General features: G+C 47.3%; 1 protein-coding gene across 1 annotated transcript in view; it reads left to right on the top strand.

Annotated features, from left to right (window-relative positions):
* The window catches only part of ABLIM1 (actin binding LIM protein 1), a 278,634-nt gene that overhangs the window by 231,942 nt on the left and 22,724 nt on the right, over positions 1-23,968 (top strand). Inside the window, exons 13-16 of the mRNA XM_088456046.1 lie at positions 3,855-3,959; positions 9,467-9,514; positions 17,941-18,087; positions 21,755-21,843. Of these exons, the coding sequence (XP_088312172.1) occupies positions 3,855-3,959; positions 9,467-9,514; positions 17,941-18,087; positions 21,755-21,843 (389 nt within the window). The remainder of the gene's footprint in view (positions 1-3,854; positions 3,960-9,466; positions 9,515-17,940; positions 18,088-21,754; positions 21,844-23,968) is intronic.

Genomic DNA, 23,968 nt, shown 5'->3' with positions numbered 1-23,968 from the left:
GATATTGCAGTGATGTCATATTTTGTTATAAAAAAATGTTTTCTTTTTTTATTACCAAATATCAGTATTGGTAACGGTTGCTGTTTTTGGCAACTTGATCATGATTACCACCAATTAAGATGGTAATATGTTTTACAGTAAAAATTAGTTAGCAACTGCAGTATTCTGTAAATTAATTTAACATGCAACATTAATGCACTTTCCATGAATTTATTTATATATATATATATCAACCCAACAGCCATAACATTAAAACCACCTGCCTAATAGTGTAGGTCCCCCTTGTTCCGCCAAAACATCTTTGACCCACCAAGACATGGGTTCCACAAAACTCTGAAGGTGTCCTGTGGTATATGGCACGACGACGTTAGCAGCCGATCATTTCAGTCCTGTAAGTTGTACGGTGCGACCTCCATAGCTCTTAGTTATGATCCTCAAACTATTCCTGAACAATGTTTGCAGTGCGCATGATCCTGCTGAAAGACCTTTGCAGGGTACATGTCAAAGTAACATCCACATGAATGGCAGGACCCAAGGTTTCCCAGCAGAACATTGCCCAGAGAAGCACCCTGCCTCCGCCGGCTTGCCTCAAAGTGCATCCTGGTGCTATCTCTTCCCCAGGTAAACGACGCACACGCACCCATTTGTCCACATGATTAAAAGAAGACGTGATTCGTCAGACCAGGCCACCTTCTTCCATTGCTCTGTGGTCTAGTTCTGACACCCATTGTAGAAGCGATTTTGACAGTCAGCAAGGGTCATCATGGACACTCTGGCTGGTCTGCGGCTATGCAGCCCCATACAGATGCTCTGTGTGTACTGACATCTTTCTAACATAGCCAGCATTATCTCTTCAGCAACTTGTGCTACAGTAGCTCTTCTGTAGGATAGGACCAGACGGGCTAGCCTTCACTCCCCACATGCATCATTGATCCTTGGGCGCCCATGACCCTGTCACCGGTTGTCCTTCCTTGGACCACTTTTGTTAGGTACTAACCACTGCATACTGGGAACACCCCACAAGACCAGCCACTTTGGAGATGCTCTGACCCAGTCTTGTAGCCATCACAATTTGTCCCTTGTCAGGGTCGCTCAGATCCTTACGCTTGGCCATTTTTCCGGCTTCCAACACAATCAGCTTCAAGAACTGAGTGTTCACTTGCTGCCTAATATATCCCAGCCCTTGACAGGTGCCATTGTAACGAGATAATCAGTGCTATTCACTTCACCTGTCAGTGGTTTTAATGTTATTGCTGATCGGTGTATATATTAACTAGTGTTCACTCTAGCTCCGGCGGCAGGCAGGGCGCTGGACCTAGAGAGGGCGCGCACGCTCACGAAAAGGTGGCGTGGCCATTGAAAAGGGGGCGTGTCTATCAGATGAGTCCCCTTTTCGTCACCCTTGGGGCCATGCCCGGCAGCCCCCAAGCGCTGCAGACAGGGAGAACAGATGCCGGGTGCATGCGCCCGGCGTCTATTCTCCAGCGGTGACCGGGTCACCGCACATTTCCCCACCCGCGGGGTACTGCAACCCGCGGGTGAAGATGGCACCCGCAGGCTGTGCGGGCAGGGCGCTTTTTGCCCTCCAGAAGGAGGGCAGGGTGCTTTTTGCCCTCCAGAAGGAGGGCAGGGCACCGCACCCCGCTAAAACAGCCTAGCGGGAATGCTATATTAACTCTGGAAGCAATTTTTCACAATGAAAAAACAATTTTGCACAATACAAATTAACATTTTATCCCCTAGGAATTGTCAATCCAACTACACCACATATATTAACTCTTCAAACCCCAGAATTGCTAATATCTCTGTACCATACACATTAACCCTACACCACTTAGAATTACCAAAAGCCTGGCACCATGTAGAATAACCCTTCAACCTCCAGCTATTACAAATCTCTCTGCACCATATATGTTATCACTTTGTCAGCAAATAATTACCAGTATTCTGTCACCATATACATGAACCTTTCTGCCTTCACTATAGACAGTAACATACATTAATTCTTCAGCTAGCATCTTTGCACATTACACATAACAATTGACAGAAGGCTGAACAGCTGTGATCAACGTTTCAGTGTTATTGAGATACTGTCTTCAGTGATCCTGAAGACAGTGTATCAATTACACTGAAACGTTGATGAAAGCTGTTCTATCAATTTATATGCGAAGGCTCCGGGCACAGCCATTATTATGCTATACTGTATATCAAGGGTTCCAAAATCGGTCCTCAGGACCACACACAGGTCACATTACCCAGGTCACCCAGCAGGTGCACAGGTGTATTCATTACTCACTCACACATTTAAAAAAATCCACAGGTGGAGCTAATTATTTCACTTATGATTCTGTGAGGAGACCTGGAAAACATGCACTGTTTGGGATCCTGAGGACCAAGGGCCTGATTCAGACTCGCTCGCGAGCGCACAGCGCTCGCAAGCGGGTCGATAGTCCCCAACTGCGCATGCGCCGCCTCCGGCGTGGGCATTCGCGAGACCCATACTGCGACGGCAGCTCCATCGCAATGGGTCTCGCTACAAGACAGGGTGGCTGTCGATGTTGATTGACAGCTCGACCCGTTTTGTAGGCGTGGAGGGGGAGTGGCTGCACAAACGCAGGCGTTCCCTTAGGAATGCCTGGCGTTTGTGGGCGGCCCTACTGACATCACTCGTGATGTCAGTAGTGGACTTCCTGCTCTATTAGAGCAGGAAGTCCATTCGGGCTTGCGAGAGCAGAGACCGATAATCGCGACCATCTCCAGGCCGCCCGCAAAAGCTGTGGATGGTCACCCACAGCTTAGCGAGCGGCCTGGAGGCCGAAAAAATAAACAAAAACCCCGCCTCTGAATCAGGCCCCAAGTTTGAGAACCTGTGCTATATATAAAGTGGTCCGGTGCATCGTGTCACCCAGGCAGTGTAAGACCGTTGTAAGAAGATCCCAGTGAATTATGTGAATGTCGCAAATAAGTACAACGCATCATTGGGTATGCGTGTAGTTACAATTTAAGCTGCCATTGTCCAGCGTGGTGCTTTTTATTTCTGCATTTGGTTTGTTTTACCAAATTGTCCGATCTCTGGGCCCCATTTAATAACGATCCTTATTACCAACACCATACAGTATTTCATTTAGTATCGCAGTGATACTAGCAAATATGCCATTGGTATTTAACATTACGTACCCCTCCGGCGAGGTCCAGCAATGTACCCCTCCTCTGCGGCGTCCTTCGCTCTGTTGCTGGCAGACTATCTCTGCCAGTCACAAAATACTGAAAGGGGAACATAATGCCATTAGCGAGTGCTAAAGTGGTTATGTCTCATTTTTAAATAGGGGTCTTTGTACCATGTGCGAGCCTATACGAGATTTGATTGGGTTTGACAGAACATAGTTGAATACAGTGAGAGCTAATTGTCACATGAAGCTTCTAAGCACCCAGATTGGTGCAGTTTGTCAGGTCAGAATGGTCTGTGACCTGTAGGATGTACACAGTGAGATGGGTGGAGTGCAGACTAATAACGTAACCGGGTCACAGTTGCTAATATAAACTAATCTGCTCAATCTCACAATGAATTATGTACAAATATATATTGAGCACCGTTACAAACCTACTCATTACATCTTACCCGCACTCGCTGCCTTTCTTCAGAGCACACTTATATCACCAATTGTGTCATCTACATCTCCATGACGAAGAATGAATATTACGCACTGTTAGACTATAATGCTGCTGCCACTTGTGTTTATATTATGTCTGATTTTTACTTTGGATTAGAAATTTTATTTTTCCCTATTATTTTGATACAGTTTCCTCCTTGTTTTCTGCTCTCTTTTCATTTCTGTTCATTCTTCTCATTGGAGGCAATGAGCCACCCAGCGGCAGGAACTCCCCAGTCCCCTGTCGGCCAGACAGTCGCCCTCTAACGCCAACATACGCTCAGGCCCCTAAACATTTCCATGTTCCAGGTAGGAGCTGGTGCTGTCTTTGTCTCCGTGTCCTGTCCAACTGTAGATTGTAGGAACGTGATCTGTTCTATGTTCATTGTCTTGTCTGCCGCGAGGGCCTCATCACTTTGTGTCTCGGACTTGTCACACCGGCACTGCCATGGGTCTGCAATAGTTGAAACCGCAGAAAAGCTTTCTGAAAAGTGCCACAGTATGAATGTGATGTTATCATGATGTACGGACATTTTAAGTCTTATGAATATTAATTTGGTTAATGAGTTTTGGGTTAATTAATGACTTGACCATTGTGTGATAATAGGAGAAAGTTGTAGATGTGTATTCTGCAGAAAGAGAGTTTTGTGTGTCGTTATTAGGGAACTTCTGAATCTTTATCCAACGTCACGCGTTTCACTATTATAAAACCGATCGGCAATGATACACCAGAGTTATTTTGCAGTTTGCTGTCCTTTGGAGTAAAATGTGGATAATGCAAATTACGTTTACAGAGTGGGCTGTGGATAATGGGAGTTATGTTCAGTAGATACATAATCTATGTATTACAAATACCCCCCCATGTAAAGTTTTCATCTAATTTATAACTCAGCAGTACGTACTGATAGATCTATTTCTGTGTTGATAGTGACACTTTAATTTATAGTTGCAAGATTCGAAAGGGATGTCCCTGGATCTCCAGTATGAAATAACATAACATATAACATAACATAATTTAAAAGCTCACGTGGCACAGGGCTATTGAGTACTTGTCGACTTTATATTGACGATCTTTAGAAGGTCCCTGAAGCAAAGGCCAAGATAAGAGGTGCAGGGTTGTGTCTCCCTAATCATGAAGGGGTGCAATGATGTGATTCGCCACAAACTGTATTATTATGGCTCTCCAGTGGGGAAGTGGGCAGGATTCAGGAGTCTGGTCTGCTGCAGAGATCCTGGAAATTCTGGATTCTCCCAGAAATTCCAGTACAGTAGGCAAGTATGGACTACAGTGACTTGTAATAGCCATATAATGTACTGTGGGGAATGCATTACCCTCTTTATAATCTATACAGGAAACATCTTGTAGAACTCATGCGTTTTGCACCCATTGAAGATATTCTGTACTGCCATGGCCAAAAGTTTTGAGAATGACAAAGGCACATAGTTTACTGCTTCAGTGTTTTTAGACCTTTTTGTCAGATGTTACTATGGTGTACAGAAGTAATATTACAAGCATTTCATAAGTGTCAAAGGCTTTTCATGCAAAGAGTCAATATTTGCAGTGTTGAACCTTCTTTTTCAAGACTTATGCAATTCGCCCTGGCATGCTGTCAATCAACTTCTGGGCCACATACTGACTGATGGGCGCCCATTCTTGCCTAATCAATGCTCGGAGTCACTTTTGCTTTATGGCAAGGTGCTCCATCATGCTGGAAATGGCTGGAAAAGGCATTCTTCATCACCAAACTGTTCTTGGGTGGTTGGGAGAAGTTGCTCTTGGAGGATGTTTTGCTACTATTCTTTATTCATGGCTGCGTTCTTAGGCAAAATTGTGAGTGAGCCCACTCCCTTGGCTGAGAAGCAACCCTACACATGAATGGTCTCAGGATGCTTTACTGTTGGCATGACACAGGACTGATGGTAGCACTCACCTTTCCTTTTCCGGACATGCATTTTTCCAGATACCCCAAACAATCTGAAAGGGGATTCATCAGAGAAAATAACTTTACCCCAGTCCTCAGCAGTCCAATCCCCCTGTACCTTTTGCAGAATATCAGTCTGTCCCTGATGTTTTTCCTGGAGAGAAGTGGCTTCTTTACTGCCCTTTTTGACACCAGGCCACCCTCCAAATGTCTTCGCCTCACTGTGCATGAAGATGCACTCACACCTGCCTACTGCCATTCCTGAGCAATCTCTGCACCAGTGGAGCCCTGATCCCGCAGCTGAATCAACTTGAGGAGACGGTCCTGGCACTTGTTGGATGTTCTTGGGTGCCCTGAAGCCTTCTTCACAACTATTGAACCTCTCTCCTTGAAGTTCTTGATGATCCGATAAATGGTTGATTTAGGTGCAATCTTACTAGCAGCAATATCCTTGCCTGTGAAGCCATTTTGTGCAAAGCAATGAAGACTGCACGTGTTTCCTTGCAGGTAACCATGGTTAACAGAGGAAGAACAATGATTTCAAGCTCCACCCTCCTTTTAAAGCTTCCGGTCTGTTATTCTAACTTAATCAGCATGACAGAGTGATCTCCAGCCTTGTCCTCGTCAACACTGTCACCTGTGTTAATGAGAGAATCACTGACATGTCACCTGGTCCTTTTGTGACAGGGTGTTACAAGTCCAGTCCAGGACTTGTCTCCTGCCAGTATTCCTCCTGCTCCTGACCATGCCTCTAGGTTGCCGGTTGCTAGGAGACCCAGCCGTCAGAGGATTTCACATGTTTCCTCCTAGTGTTGCCTGATTGGCTGCTGATCCTATTTGAACTTCCTGGACTGTCGCCGTCCTGTCGGCTATAGAGTTTTTCATGTGGAACTTTTGGTTATGCAACCTGCTTTCTGTGCATCCAGACTTCCAGCTATATTTTCTACATGTTGCGTGTATTCTGCTCACCGGCTTTTAAGTGACCCAAGTACCCTGCGTCCAAGCAACGCTGCCTACAGAGCCCTCCAGGCCATACAGCTATCCTGCTTCTACACCACGGTTCAAGCATCGCTGTCTACAGAGCCTCCAGGTTATACAGCTATCCTGCTTCTATACCACGGTTCAAGCATCGCTGTCTACTGAGCCCACCAGGCTATACAGCTATCCTTCTATACCACGGTTCAAGCATCGCTGTCTACTAAGCCCTCCAGGCCATACAGCTATCCTACTTCTATACCACGGTTCTAGCTACGCTGTCTACTAGGCCCTCTAGTCCATACAGCAATCCTGCTTCTTCACCACGTTTCAAGCATTGCTGTCTACTAGGCCTCGTGGCCATTTAACAACTTTAGTTTGTACTGTAAACCTACAGTATATTCTATTGACTGTCCTATGGTTTCAGCTCCTTATTGCACCATTGACATGTTGTGTTTTCACTGGTCCATCATATCATTTATTTCGTAAACTGGCATGATTTAACCATACTTCTTGTGTTTGTTCTTCGTTGTGCCACGTATCTCCAACACCTCCATCTCGGTCCTAGCAATTGCTAGAGGATCGTAACACAGGGCTGAAATGCAGTGGAAATGTTGTTTTTGGGATTAAGTTAATTGTCATGGCAAATAGGGACTTTGCAGTTAATTGCAGTTCATCTGATCACTGTTCATGACATTCTGGATTATATGCAAATTGCCATTATAAAAACTGAAGCAGCAGACTTTGTGAAAACCAATACTTGTGTCATCCTCAAAACTTTTGGCCATGGCTGTACCTTCCATCTGTCCATTTTCCTCCCATGGATGATTGCTGTAATTTGTGTATAGTCCATTTAACCAAGGGTATAATTCCAGGCCAGCACTCACCTACTGACCCAAAGTAGGAGGGACTAACGGATATTGGGTATCATTGAGAGCTAGTAGTAGATTGGGATTTAGGTGTCATTTTACATATTGAAATGGGGGGGTAATATTTAAGACAGATTTAGAACTAGATTTGGAGCTTATCGTAGCTCAACACTACATCACAGTATAGGAATAAAGATGCCCAATATTCATGTGCCACATGTAATGGCAGCCAGTGCTGCACCTGTATGAGTGCAAAATTGTGCTTACACCCCTCCTATCCTAAGATAGGTTTATCCAGGTGTATATCTGCACAGTGTAGCTGGAATTGCTCCTGACTCTATATAAGACACATTGTGGCTGATGTATGAAACTCTGGAATGTGATAAAATGCAGAGTGATAACTGACCAGCCAATCAGCTCCCAACTGAAAATGACAGTAAGGAGCTGATTGGTTGGTCGTTTATCACTCTGCGGTTTATCAGAGCGTCATACATCTGCCCCGTTGTATTTCTGTCGTCTTGATAAACAGCAGATGACAGTGTTTGGTGTTTAGTAAGGAAGCATCACACAGCCAATCAGGATTTCTAGGAGCAGATACAGTCGTAATTAAAATAAACGTTTGGCAGCTGCTAAATAATTGGCTTAAGAAAGTGACTGGCAAACACATGTATATTCATCTTAAAGGCACATTATATAGTGACATCAAATCATTCCATACCGCCTTAATGTGGAGGCACTTCTTTTTGCTTAATGACACTACAGTAGGACGCTGGTTTGTCTGGTGATGTTGCTTAGTGGCGCCATTAACCATCGCCGTGATAATTTGACCTCTTCGCTATTGGAGCCTGTGAGTGATATCTCATTTAATTATTGTCAGGTATTTATGTATATACAGTATATATATATATATATACATACGTAGCGCACTCCTATTACGTGGTGTTGTACAAACAGTATATAGTCATTCAGACTGAGATGCATCCACCAAGCACTGATAAGAGAGAAGTGGACCGGTCGAGATGTTGCCGGTGCCAACCAATCAGCTTCTACCTATCACGTTATAGAATGTTCTTGATAAATGCTACCTTGAAGCTGATTGGTTGCTATGGGAAACTTCTCTCTCCATTCTTCTGACTGCTTGATACATCTCCCCGTCACATGGACACACACTTGCACGCCAGGGTTACATATTCTTGTCAGGAGCCCCCCTGGGGGAAACCCGCGCAGACACGGGGAGAACATACAAACTCCAATGATATTCAGTAAAGTGAATGTGAACTGTGCTCCGTAAATATAATTTTATTGAAAGCCAAAGTTCATAATATGCAGTTTTGGATGTTTTTGTATTTTATTTAAACTGTTAAACATATTAATCATAATAATTTTATTTAACAAATGTCCCACTCCTGTTATCCTTGGACAGCAATGTGCCGCTATACACGGAATCATGCTTGGGTAATGTAGTATGGAAGACTACGACAGGAAAGATTGGGATGCAGCCTAATGACTGGATGCCTACCTCCAAACTGTCCTTAAATTAGGGACCTCAGAAGGGACTGTTTACCCTAAAGTGATTGGGTAGGAAGTGGGTGTGCTCAGGGCGGATTGAGGATGTGACTTATTTCATCCAGATTACACAATGTTGGGTGTTATGTACGTACACCGTTCCCCTGGACATGTACAACTGTCTATGGTCTCCCTGTGCGAGGGGTCTGTAGGCATCTCAACTGGTGCCATTGTCCCGTCATTGCTCCTTAGATTCCCATTACTATCTACAAGTTACTATTTGTCTGTTTTGGATATAGTGATGCTGTTATAATACTGTGGGGTTCCCTGCACCACTAAAGCCCCCCGTGCTTCCGTTCTCATCGGGTGTCTGTTGTTTAGATCATGGTTGGGCACCCCATTGATTAGCCCAACTTCCAGCCAGTGTCATTGTGTGTCTCATTCTCCATCTACCTTCAGACCGTTGTTGGTGTCGTTGTCTCCTCCTCTCGGCGGCACTCTGATTGTTCTCCACTAATTAGATGTTTATTTCCCTTTTCCACAGACCAAGGAATCAACATGTACCGGAAACCTCCAATCTACAAGCAGCAAGGTAAATCTCCCGCTGCATTACTGGTGTTTCTGCCCGTCCTCTGCTGTGTGGTCTTGGCTTGGACTCTCTGCATGTCCACCTTCTGGCTGGTGATGCCGTCAGCTCCACAGGGCTTTAGAGCAGCTACGTGCTACTTCCATTAATGACATACGGACGTATACATCTACAGGAGACTGACATCCATTAATATAGCGCTTATTCACGTGACTGCACACTGTATATTTACACACATTGTCCCATAGCAGTGCCCTCATTTACGGCTACGGTCTGAGATGGATTTTTAGAAAGACCTTAAGTTAAAGCGTTATTCATTTCTGAGTCACTGTCTCCGTCATAGATTTGACAACTAATATTCACTTTCATGAAGGTCCAGATACATTAGTATTTGGTATCCAAGCATAGCCTCCACCACACGCCGATTTTGGTAGAAAGTTTCTTCGTTTTGGTCTAAACGCTAAGATTTTGGGCACAATACAACTAATGGCCCTTAGCTAGTAGACCCTCTTTCACCCAGACCTCTTGTCACAGTATTACGAAGCTTCAGGCTGCCGACACCTACAGTCCCTGTGGCCTGACGATGCGTCCTCATCAGCAATGGTAGAGGATGACCCAGGCTGTGCTAAGGCCCAGTCCCTCTAATAATCCCCAGAGACCGCTACGGCACAAAGTAAAGTGCCATAACAGGCGCCAGCTCGGGATAAGATGGCGAGGAATTACTGACACAAAAATAGTGCCAGGGATATACAATCTATCATGCCACCAGTAGATATATAACCATAACTCCATGAACCTCTCTCAGTAAAGGACTGAGATCCTGCTGCCCGCTCTCATACTTCTGTAACGTTGTCTTGTTTTATTCTGTTTTATGGCATGTTGTGTGTCCATACCTTGTGCGCTCATTTCACCCGCCGCCTCGCCAAACTCCCTCAGTAAGTACCGCGTGAAGTCCTCCCACAAAACGCATCTAGGCACTAAAACTCTTTAGCTGTTTTCCTTTATTCCTGCACCCAAATCAGCAACTTTTCCTACACTGCTCTTTGTCTGATCTCTGAGACTTTCCCTAACCCATTGTCCGGGCACTATTCTGTACTCTACTGACTACAACAGTTGTGCTCCCACAACTCACCACCAGAGAGCGCTAGAGCACCGTCACAAATGTACCAGCAAGGCTGCCTATTTTCCATGCTCCATATGATGCTGCAATCGATTAAAATATTTTACAGCCAGTACAGACCGTATGTATTCCCCAAATTGCTTGCTGCAAAGGCAGTTTGCCTTTTATAATGTAAAATTCTGTACATAGCCACCGACTACTAAGACTCTGCTTTGTAGTATTCGTGGAGCAGATATTGGAATTATTCTTTTATTTCTGGCTGAGCTACAAGATGCATCCAATAGCAATAACCCCCTCTCCCCTCCCAAGGTGCTTATACTGTCTCTCTGCTTTGCTTGTTCTGTCCCTTCTCTAAACCCAAAGCTAATCTTCTAACCCCATGAGGTCTGACAATCGCATGTCTCGTATTAACGGATCTCTGTAATACTGATGATTTGGGCCCTGTGCACCAGGAACAAATGTGGTCTTCTCATGGATTAGATACAGGGGTGGGCAGTAAGCGGTTCTCCAGCTGTTGTTAAACTACAAATACCAGCATGCATTGCAACAGTTTTAGCGAGGCCAAATAGCAAAACTGTGACAGGCCATGTTGGGATCTGTAGTTCTACAACAGCAGGGGGGGGAAGCTTATTGCCCATAGTAGAGTGTAGTTAAATTTTCACAGAACATTGTGGTGTTAGACAGGACTGGTGGCTTGTTCTGGAACCAATGGCTCATTTAGGGGTTTATGTACTAATAATCGCGGACAAGGCACCATTATTATCTACCCCACTCGCCAGGGATATTTTCATATTTAATTAAACTATCCCCGCTATGTACAAAGAGGAACTCGCAGGGACAGGGGTGGGGGGAACCGCTGTCCCTGCGAGTTATATCCCCAGCATTTAGGAAACGTCTATCACAGAAGTGAAAGACTTCTCCGGGGGAATCTGAGACTGCGCATGCGCACAGCGTCAGCTTACGGAGCCGGCCGGGGACTGCGGGGGAGAGATCGATAGATCTCTCTGCTGCCCCTGAAGCCTCCATAGGCTTACAGTAGTGTACACCATCTGGAGATAGTGTAAACTACCGGTGCTAAACTCCGAAAAGCTTTGCTCTTTTGGAGTTTAGTACATAGGGGTCAGATCGTGTTCCCCATTGATTATAATGGGGACTGCGATCTGCAGCGCTAATTAGCACTTTGCCGAAGATTTCTGTCAAATCTCCTGTATTATGGTTTTAGTACATAACCGCAATACATAAAATTATGGGATATGTTTAGGAAGCCGGCGGCCGCAATCCCGGCCGCCGGCTTCCCGAATGCACTATCCCGCCTAGGGATAAATGATCGGCATCTAAAATCTAGACGCCTGTCATTTTCCCGGCGCTGGGAGACAGGCGCCCGGCATCCCGATCGAAGGGATGCCGGGCGCCGCAAGCGGACAGCCGCTGGGGAGGAGGGTTAGGTTTAGGGCACCCGGGGGGGAATTATTGTGAGGCAACCCCCCCAGGGAGGGTTAGGGAGAGGGAGGGTTAGGGTTAGGCACCCCCTGGGGGACCTAGGTTTAGGCAGCGGGGAAGGGGGGGGTTAGGGTTAGGCACTTGGGGGGGAGGTTAGGGTTAGGCACTTGGGGGGGAGGTTAGGGTTAGGCACTTGGGGGGGAGGTTAGGGTTAGGCACTTAGAGGGGGAAGGTTAGGGTTAGGCACCCCTAAGGAGGGTTAGGGGGTTAGGTTAGTTTATACTTACCTTAGGGACAATTGGGATTTCCAGCGCTGTCGGGCTTCCGCTGCCGGGCTCTGCTGTTTTGTCGGGCTGCCGCAGCCGGGAATCGGACCGCCGGTCATGCAGCAGCCGGCTATTCATACCGAATGCAAAATTATGCAGAAACTGCAGTTTCTCCATCATTTTATGTCAAAAATAGCTTATTACAGCACATAGGCCCTCATTCAGAGCCGTACGCTCTGAGCAGAGCGCACGCTCTGCATGAGGGCCGGGCTCCTTTTTCATGGAGCGTCCTCCTGGACGCTCGTATAGCTGTGGGTCACCACCCACAGGCTATACGAGCGTGCATTTTGATGGCCGCGATGGTCGTGACCATCGCGACCATCGAAATTGCGAGCCGGAGCCTGCGGTTGAGGTTTTCAACCGCAAGCTCCGGAGTGATTTTGGCTCTATCAGAGCCAAAATCACTCCCACTGACATCACTAGTGATGTCAGTGGGCCGGCTTCTGACGGGAGGCGTTCCCGTGGGAACGCCCCTGTCAGGGAGGCACGCCCCCGGCACGCCCACCAAAGGGGGCGTGCTGTCAATCAACATTGACAGCACGCCCCCTTTGATCGGACACAACGAGCGAAGGAAAGTCCTTCGCTCGTCGTGTCTGGCGCATGCGCACGACGGAGCTCCCTCCGTCGTGCGCATGCTCAGTGCAGACCATCGACCCACTTGCGGGCGTACAGCCGCTCGCGAGTGGGTCTGAATCAGGCCCATAGACGTCTATTCTGGTGAACTGAGTCATCACCAAGCAAAGTCTTGTTGCACTCGCTGTTCCGTGCGTGCTCCTAGCTGGGAAAAGCACAGAATCCATCAGTTTAGACCTCCACTCTTCTGGTCGTGTTGTACGGATAAATTAGACCTTCTGTGCAAGCTGCACCAAACCAAGCCAGTGAGAAATTATTTGCAGAAACAGAGATCTCAGGGGCTGACACAGATTTACAGGCTGATGACCGTGATTTCTGATGGAAATGTTTTCTTGCTGTCCTGGTTGAGGCTTAATCCCAGAAAGAAACGTGTTTAGGAGAAATTAGAAACAGCTTTTAGAGTCAGACAATACAAATATTTGCTGGACTGACATCTTGTCCATAATGTTGAGACGGTTCCAAGATAATCCGGCAAAGAATGTGCATATTGTCTGGGAAATCAGTCTTCCATTAACAAATTGGCTGTCACTGGAAGACTGCATTATGAGACAGAGCCAAGTCGGTTTGGGTTATTTCCATGTATTTAAATAGGACACATGGACTTGTCAAAGAATGTATGGGGGGTCATCAAAGAGCTAAAAGAAAATGTAGCCCCATGGTGGCCTCCCCCACCCTCTAGCTCCCATCTAGTTCCATACATCATGCATAAGTGGGTGCATAGGATACATCATGCATAGGCGGGTGCATAGGATACATCATGCATAGGTGGGTGCATAGGATACATCATGCATAGGTGGGTGCATAGGATGCATCATGCATAGGCGGGTGCATAGGATACATCATGCATAGGTGGGTGCATAGGATACATCATTCATGCATAGGCGGGTGCATAGGATACATCATGCATAGGTGGGTGCATAGGATACATCATGCATAGGTGGGTGCATAGGATTCATCATGCATAGGCGGGTGCATAGGATGCATCATGCATAGGTGGGTGCATAGGATACATCATGCATAGGTGGGTGCATAGGATACATCATTCATGCATAGGCAGGTGCATAGGATACATCATTCATGCATAGGTGGGTGCATAGGATACATCATGCATAGGTGGGTGCATAGGATACATCATTCATGCATAGGCGGGTGCATAGGATACATCATGCATAGGTCGGTGCATAGGATACATCATGCATAGGTGGGTGCATAGGATACATCATGCATAGGCGGGTGCATAGGATACATCATGCATAGGTGGGTGCATAGGATACATCATTCATGCATAGGCGGGTGCATAGGATACATCATGCATAGGTGGGTGCATAGGATACATCATTCATGCATAGGCGGGTGCATAGGATACATCATGCATAGGTGGGTGCATAGGATACATCATGCATAGGTGGGTGCATAGGATACATCATGCATAGGCGGGTGCATAGGATACGTCATGCATAGGCGGGTGCATAGGATACGTCATGCATAGGCGGGTGCATAGGATACATCATGCATAGGCGGGTGCATAGGATACATCATACATAGGTGGGTGCATAGGCGGGTGCATAGGATACATCATGCATAGGATACGTCATGCATAGGCGGGTGCATAGGATACGTCATTCATAGGCGGGTGCATAGGATACATCATGCATAGGATACATCATGCATAGGTGGGTGCATAGGATACATCATGCATAGGCGGGTGCATAGGATACATCATGCATAGGCGGGTGCATAGGATACGTCATGCATAGGCGGGTGCATAGGATACGTCATGCATAGGCAGGTGCATAGGATACATCATGCATAGGTGGGTGCATAGGCGGGTGCATAGGATACATCATGCATAGGATACGTCATGCATAGGCGGGTGCATAGGATACGTCATTCATAGGCGGGTGCATAGGATACATCATGCATAGGATACATCATGCATAGGTGGGTGCATAGGATACATCATGCATAGGCGGGTGCATAGGATACATCATGCATAGGCGGGTGCATAGGATACATCATACATAGGTGGGTGCATAGGCGGGTGCATAGGATACATCATGCATAGGATACGTCATGCATAGGCGGGTGCATAGGATACGTCATTCATAGGCGGGTGCATAGGATACATCATGCATAGGATACATCATGCATAGGTGGGTGCATAGGATACATCATGCATAGGCGGGTGCATAGGATACGTCATGCATAGGCGGGTGCATAGGATACATCATGCATAGGTGGGTGCATAGGATACATCATTCATGCATAGGCGGGTGCATAGGATACATCATGCATAGGTGGGTGCATAGGATACATCATTCATGCATAGGCGGGTGCATAGGATACATCATGCATAGGACGGTGCATAGGATACATCATGCATAGGTGGGTGCATAGGATACATCATGCATAGGTAGGTGCATAGGATACATCATGCATAGGTGGGTGCATAGAATACATCATGCATAGGTGGGTGCATAGGATGCATCATGCATAGGCGGGTGCATAGGATGCATCATGCATAGGCGGGTGCATAGGATACATCATGCATAGGCAGGTGCATAGGATGCATCATGCATAGGCGGGTGCATAGGATGCATCATGCATAGGCAGGTGCATAGGATACATCATGCATAGGCAGGTGCATAGGATACATCATGCATAGGTGGGTGCATAGGATACATCATGCATAGGTGGGTGCCTAGGATACATCATGCATAGGCGGGTGCATAGGATACGTCATGCATAGGCGGGTGCATAGGATACGTCATTCATAGGCGGGTGCATAGGATACATCATGCATAGGATACATCATGCATAGGTGGGTGCATAGGATACATCATGCATAGGCGGGTGCATAGGATACGTCATGCATAGGCGGGTGCATAGGATACGTCATGCATAGGCAGGTGCATAGGATACATCATGCATAGGCGGGTGCATAGGATACATCATACATAGGTGGGTGCATAGGCGGGTGCATAGGCGGGTGCATAGGATACATCATGCATAGGATACGTCATGCATAGGCGGGTGCATAGGATACGTCATTCATAGGCGGGTGCATAGGATACATCATGCATAGGATACATCATGCATAGGTGGGTGCATAGGATACATCATGCATAGGCGGGTGCATAGGATACGTCATGCATAGGCGGGTGCATAGGATACGTCATGCATAGGCAGGTGCATAGGATACATCATGCATAGGCGGGTGCATAGGATACATCATACATAGGTGGGTGCATAGGCGGGTGCATAGGATACATCATGCATAGGATACATCATGCATAGGCGGGTGCATAGGATACATCATGCATAGGCGGGTGCATAGGATACATCATGCATAGGCGGGTGCATAGGATACATCATGCATAGGATACATCACGCATAGGTGGGTGCATAGGATACATCATGCATAGGCGGGTGCATAGGATACGTCATGCATAGGCGGGTGCATAGGATACGTCATGCATAGGCAGGTGCATAGGATACATCATGCATAGGCGGGTGCATAGGATACATCATACATAGGTGGGTGCATAGGCGGGTGCATAGGATACGTCATGCATAGGCGGGTGCATAGGATACGTCATGCATAGGTGGGTGCATAGGATACGTCATGCATAGGTGGGTGCATAGGATACGTCATGCATAGGTAGGTGCATAGGATACATCATGCATAGGTGGGTGCATAGGATACATCATGCATAGGTGGGTGCATAGGCGGGTGCATAGGATACGTCATGCATAGGTGGGTGCATAGGATACGTCATGCATAGGCGGGTGCATAGGATGCGTCATGCATAGGTGGGTGCATAGGATACGTCATGCATAGGTGGGTTCATAGGATACGTCATGCATAGGTGGGTGCATAGGATACGTCATGCATAAGTTGGGTGCATAGGATACATCATGCATAGGCGGGTGCATAGGATACATCATGCATAGGCGGGTGCATAGGATACATCATGCATAGGATACATCACGCATAGGTGGGTGCATAGGATACATCATGCATAGGCGGGCGCATAGGATACGTCATGCATAGGCGGGTGCATAGGATACGTCATGCATAGGCAGGTGCATAGGATACATCATGCATAGGCGGGTGCATAGGATACATCATACATAGGTGGGTGCATAGGCGGGTGCATAGGATACGTCATGCATAGGCGGGTGCATAGGATACGTCATGCATAGGTGGGTGCATAGGATACGTCATGCATAGGTGGGTGCATAGGATACGTCATGCATAGGTAGGTGCATAGGATACATCATGCATAGGTGGGTGCATAGGATACATCATGCATAGGTGGGTTCATAGGCGGGTGCATAGGATACGTCATGCATAGGTGGGTGCATAGGATACGTCATGCATAGGCGGGTGCATAGGATGCGTCATGCATAGGTGGGTGCATAGGATACGTCATGCATAGGTGGGTTCATAGGATACGTCATGCATAGGTGGGTGCATAGGATACCTCATGCATAAGTTGGGTGCATAAGACACATCAATTTTGTAATTTGACGGATTTATGGTTCTGTCTCTTCTGCAGTGTGTAGAGGTGGCAGATAGTAAATTCAGGGCATTATATTGCATGGCCCTTGTATCCAGCATATTGCACCACCAGCCTTGGATTTGCCCTGTGTGAGATGGTAGTGGTCTGTAGACCACATCTGGCCCTCTCCTGGGTTCTCCGCTATCTCAGTTCCTTATTTTGACCATATATGGTATTAGCTGTATGACAAGGCTGGTGAGAACCTGGTTGGTAATGAGGAAGCCACACTGTCCTGGTGCACGGGTTCTCTGTCACGTGATGCAGCAGGTTGGCATTGAAGTTCTGCATTGCATAGACACAACTTACCCACTGAGCCAAAGAGCTAAGTTACAACCTAATCCTATCCAGATCCAGCTGCCATGGCAGCAATGACCAACTGCTCCGATGATATCATCAAGTCCTCCAAGTTTCCGGCCGCCCACGCTCCAGCGCCCAATGAAGTCCCAAAGATTGAGACCGACTACTGGCCAGGTCCTCCCTCACTCGCTGCCATAGGTAGGCAAACCAAGTGACACACAACACAGCTCTCTTCTCACAAACATTAGGAAAGGAGGTGGAACAGTGGGAAGGTGTTAATTGTTACCGGCATCAGGATGACGTCCATCTACCCTAGGATGGTGCCGTGGAAGAGGTTATGCTGAGCTGCTTCCTCCTGCTGTCATATTTGCCTTACTCTACCCAGAGAGATGGGATATAGGCCCTGATTCAGAGCCGGACGTTCTGACAGAGCGCTCGCTCTGAATCAGGGCCATCCTTCTAAATGTTTAGAGCGGCCTCCTGACCGCTCGTATAGCTGTGGATGACCACCCACAGCTATAGCGAGCGGCCAGGAAGATGGTCGCAATGGTCAGGACCATCGCGACCATCGGGCTTGCGACGAGACCCTTGTGGTAGGGTCTCGTTGCCGCAAGCCCTGGAGTGCTTTCGGCTCTATCAGAGCCGGAATCTCTCCCACTGACATAACTTGTGAAGTCAGTGGGGCCGGCCCCAGACAGTAGGCGTTCCCATGCCCCCGGCACGCCCACCAAAGGCATTCACCATCGACAGCACGCCCCCTTTGATATGAAACCCGGAGCGACGGCTTGCCCGTCGCTATCCGGGTCTCGTGCATGCGCACGACAGAGCCGGCTCCGTAGTGCGCATGCGCACTGGGCCAACATCGACCCGCTTGCGAGCGCTCAGCGCTCGCGAGCGGGTCTGAATCAGGCCCATAATCTATTGTCGCATCGTCCATCTCTTTCAGTAACTCTTCACTGATCCCAGCAAACTATGTGGTCAGACACATCGGGCACCGGGCATGACCTGAGCTGATGTCTGATCCATGGTGTACAAAAATGAAACGAGTGGAGTTTACTAGGAGCAAATGAATCTATAGACAGAGCGGCTGATTCTGAATTGGGAGCAAAGCAAAAACATGAAAACAAAACAAGTAACTTTGCACCTGAAAGGGAGGCAAATACATGTATTATTTTTAGCATGCAGGGTAAATACTGGCTTCTCCTGCATGTAGCCCACAGATGCTGGACAGCTTTATTTTTACACTGCAAATTAGTTTTGATCTAGGACACGCCCCTCTCAAATCTAAATCTCTCTGCACAGGTTACATCTGCCCCACCTGTAGTACAGCCTGGTTTTGTCAAGGTGCAAAGTTACTTGTTTTTGTTTTTACTTTGCTCCCAAAGCAGAATTAGGCCCTGATTCAGAGGCGCTTACTATCTGCGAGCGCTCGCTCTGAATCAGGGCAGGTCGTTTTTTTTCTTTGTTTCAGCCTCCAGGACGCTCACTAAGCTGTGGGTGACCTAGCGATGGTCACAATTATCGCGACCATCGGGCTTACGACGAGACCCTTGTGGTAGGGTCTCGTCCATCGCAAGCCCCAGTGATCTTCCTGCTCTAATAGAGCAGGAAGTTCACTACTGACATCACGTGTGTCAGTAGGGCCGCCCACAAACTGCCGGCGTTCCTAAGGGAGCGCTTCCGTTTGTGCAGCCACCCCCCCGACTCGCCTGCAAAACTGGGCGAGCTTTCGATCAACATCGACAGCCGCCCCGTCTTGTTGCGAGCCCCGGAGCTAGTGATTTCTCGCTCGCTCCGGGGCGAGCGCACGTGCGCACTGCCCGGCCATCGACCCGCTTGCGAGCGCTATGCGCTCGCGAGCGGGTCTGAATCAGGCCCTTAATCCCATAATTCCTAAAAATAGTTGATTGTCTGAAAGGCTCTTATACGTTGTTAAGCATTGCGGCATTATAATGTGCAGAGAACTTGCTAATTTTGAATGTAAATAAAGAATATTAGAAAAAACTACGTACAAAAATATCTGTTTAGCATTCCGTATGGGCCCGGCCACTTCACAAGTGCACCAAATACAATTCACTGGCCTCATAGAATAGAATGTAATTAACAGCGATATTCTGCGATTTTAGCTGTGGGGTTTAAACCAGCGATTTTTTTTTGGGAAATTTTTTTTTTTTGGGGATTGACTTTAAAAAAATTGGCGCTTGAAATCAAGTGGCAAAAATCGCTACTAATCATCGGTACTGACAAATTGCTGTTCATTACTTTGAGCCTGATTCAGAGATGTACGCACGCAGCCACTACGCGCAAATATGCAAGTGACGCAGGCATCGGGATACGTATTGAGACTCCCACTGGGGCCATCACAAATCCAAGCCACTGCGTAGACATACGCAGCCGCCATCGCAGATCATTCCACATTCTAGGCCATCTGAGTAGTCTTATAGTCGCGCAGAATGGCTGCCTGGCATCGGAACCACTTTATCTGCATACGGGATCACAGTTGTAGGCTGAGGCGGCCCAAAAAGGGTGGTGACAACCAACCCCAAACGTTCCTTGAATGTCAATCAGTTTGCCAATCAATCCATACTGCGAGCGGCATCGCTGAGGTACCTTGGCACATACACAGCGCTACCATGACATGTGCAGTCGCTATACTGCGTAAATATCTGCATTGCGTACATCTCTAAATCAGGCCCTTTTATACATAATGGACCTCATTCAGAGCCGCTCGCAAAATGCGAGCGCTCGCTCTGAATGAGGGCGGCCGCTTCTTCTTTAAAATCCAGTTTCCTGGCCGCTCGCTAAGCTGTGGGTGACCATCCACAGCTTTAGCGAGTGACCAGGTAATTGTAGCGATGGTCGAGACCATCGCGACCATCGGGGCTTGCGACGAGACCCTTGGGGTCGGGTCTCGTCTCCCGCAAGCCCCAGGTAGCTTCCTGCTCTAACAGAGCAGGAAGCTCCCTACTGACATCACTGCTGATGTCAGTAGGGCCGCCTACAAACGGCAAGCGTTCCTTCAGGAACGCCTCCGTTTGTCCGGCCACCCCCCCTCGACAGCCGCCTCTTTTGTAGCGAGCCCCAGAGCGAGTGAATTTGTCACTCGCTCCGGGGCTAGCGCACTGCGGCCGCTGCGCATGCGCAGGGCCTCACCATCGACCCACTTGCGAGCAGGTCTGAATGAGGTCCAATGTCTTTGTTTATTCCACCAATTGTTCTTTACATGTCCAATAGTTTAGTGTGTTTTTGTGTTATTTCATTCATTTCCAAAGCTGTCATTTGTTACATAGATATAGGATTAAAGTGTCTTCCGTGCAAGATCACAACTAAAAACTCACTTATTTTAAGCCATCTCGTTCTCTACACACAGTGGCAGCATTTTCCCAATATTTATCCAGTTTTTATGACAACACAGCATATCGAAAAATGCCTCACGCCTCAGTAATCTCACCGGGTCCTGTACAGGCCGAATGTCGTGTGTGTGTGTGTCCCCCGCCTTTCCCTCCGATATGACGCCACAACAGATAATTTTTAAAGGTGACATTTGTTATCTGAGCTGCCACTGGAATTTGAACTCTTAATTTGTGTCCCCCGCGAAATCCTCCTCCCAGTTGCAGAACATTTTGTCTTAGATTTTACCCCAAATTATATGACTGCGCCATTAGTCAGCGGGAGTGACTCATGTACGGCAGATTGACTCTGTGACCCTGTGGTAAAGCTGTTAGCGTGAAGTCGAGCAGATGTCCAGCTGTCTGATACTGAAACCGGTGGCGACGAGATAATTGCAGTAGGTGACGGGATGATCTGTATAGATTAGAATATCGCAGGTCCTCCAATGGTAATCTCTGTGGTTTCCCGGATCCAGGTGATACGAGAAGACGATCCAGCGGTCGGGATGAAGAAGATGAAGAACTGCAGAAACGTCGACAACTTCAGGAAGAGCAATTGATGAAGGTGAGACAGGAACAAATTGAAGATTCAGCTGTCGGAGCTTTTTTCAGTGATATAAGGCAGGGCCGTATTACTCCTTAGTACATAGGTCTCTTTATGGGGTACAATGGTCTGTAGGCACCCTTCCAAGCACGTCTTTCCCCATCTTCTCCCCAAAAGACGGAAACTTCTGACTGGATTGTGGAGGTGCAGACGTAATGGCCGAACTGTCTCTCCAAGACTGGGGGATGTTGTCGTCCATATCTGATACCCTCACATCCTCCCTGTTAAAACTATGAATTAATATAGATAATAAGTAGAACAAGTTAATAAAGTAGATAAGATCATTTCTTTATCTTTTATCATTGGTACAAAGCACATGTTTTGGTTACGATGAGGGAGAGGTCCAAACGCCATCCTTTAAATACATTACAGTAAAATCAGGCTGTTAAACAGAAGATGATGGCAACAAAAATAGCTTCACAAGCGCCCCCATGGTGACACCAACACCTTATGTACAAATATCTGCAGGCTAGAGACGTAGACAATGGCGCTTCACTACAGAACGGTGCACCCGAGTCCACTGATGTAACAGTCCTTCAACAAAATACAAAGTGGTCTCATATTTGGCGGGAAATTGCAAAATGTTATCGTCTCTCAGTCGCGAGAGGAAAAAAAAAATGGGAGAAAAACACATATATAGTATAATGTTTTTGTGGCAGTCTCGTGATAAATAAACTTATTAGGCACTTTATTGTACCTCAGAAACCAATCTGTATGGTGTATCTGTATCATGTTCTTCCTTTAATCCAAAACTCTGCGTCTGGCACGAGAAAGTCTGTGCTGAAACAGAAAAGGAATTTGTGTATTGCGCACGATGATATTTCTCTCTCCTCCTCCAGTGCGGCGTTTCCTGTAGCCAATAGAATCGCACTTTCCATATAGTTGACAGAGACCAAAAAACGTATCTAGAGCAATAATCTCCTTTTCCTGGTGTGATCAGATTCAGGAGAGAGCACACTACAGATCTATGTGAGACACAGACATTGGGCCTAATTCAGAACGGATCGCAATTGTAACCGCATACCCAGATCGGGCGATGGCGCGTACTGAGCGTGCCTATGCACCGCAGTGCACATGATAGCCTGGCGATCGCACTACGATCACGCACACACATAGACAGCCATCACAGAGTGAGTGAGAAGACAGCGTTTGGGGGTGGTCTGAGAAACGCAGGCGTGCCAGTCCGTTTGAACGCCGTTACATGGGCATGCATAAATTAGCCAATGCGACGGCGTACGCAGCCTGAGTACTCATTGCGCGCGACGAGAGTTGCGATTTCTGAGGCAGGTCATAGCTGCTGTAATTGTGCATGAGGGGCTGATATTAATCGATGTTACCGATGTGTAGGCAGGACAGCGAGGTATTACAGACGTGAGATACCGGTAGTGGGCGTCTCTATGCTGGCAGTGCGACGGCTGTTCAATTGCAGTCATTAGCATATTTTCGCAGCAGACCTGAGTGCATGATCGCAATAGCGACCCGTGCTGAATCAGGCCCATCATTATAGCAAATGCAGCACTGATTATCACATTATTCCATGACAAAAATACTACTACAGGGTGGCTCTCCCATATCCAAAATGCTTGGGACCAGGGGTGTTTTGGATATCGGAATATTCCGTATTTTGGAATATTTGCATACTATATGAAATGTTTTAGGAATAGGGCCTAAATCTAAACACAGAATGCATTTATGTTCTATATACACCTTATACGCAGCCTGCAGGTCATTTTATACAATATTTTCAATAATTTTGTGGCTCAAACAAGGGGCCTGATTAAGAGCTGCTCGCTATTTGCGAGCGTACGCTCTGAATCAGGGCGGGGAGTATTTTTTTGTATTCCAGCCTCCAGGCCACTCGCACAGCTGTGGGCGACCACCCACAGCTTGTGCGAGCAGCCTGGCGATGGTCGCGATTATCACGACCATCGGCATTGCGAGGGGACCCTTGTGATAGGGTCTCAGCACTCGCAATGCCAACTGGACTTCCAGCTCTAATAGAGCTGGAAGTCCACTAATGACATTACGAGTAATGTCAGTAGGGCCGCCCACAAACTCCAGGCGTTCCTTCGGGAAAACACCTCCG

Source organism: Taudactylus pleione, unplaced genomic scaffold, assembly GCF_031769625.1.
Source record: "Taudactylus pleione unplaced genomic scaffold, aTauple2 ptg000685l, whole genome shotgun sequence".
NCBI lineage: Eukaryota > Metazoa > Chordata > Amphibia > Anura > Myobatrachidae > Taudactylus > Taudactylus pleione.
Note: the sequence above shows the minus strand (reverse complement) of the source record. Positions and strands in the feature narration are given on the sequence as shown.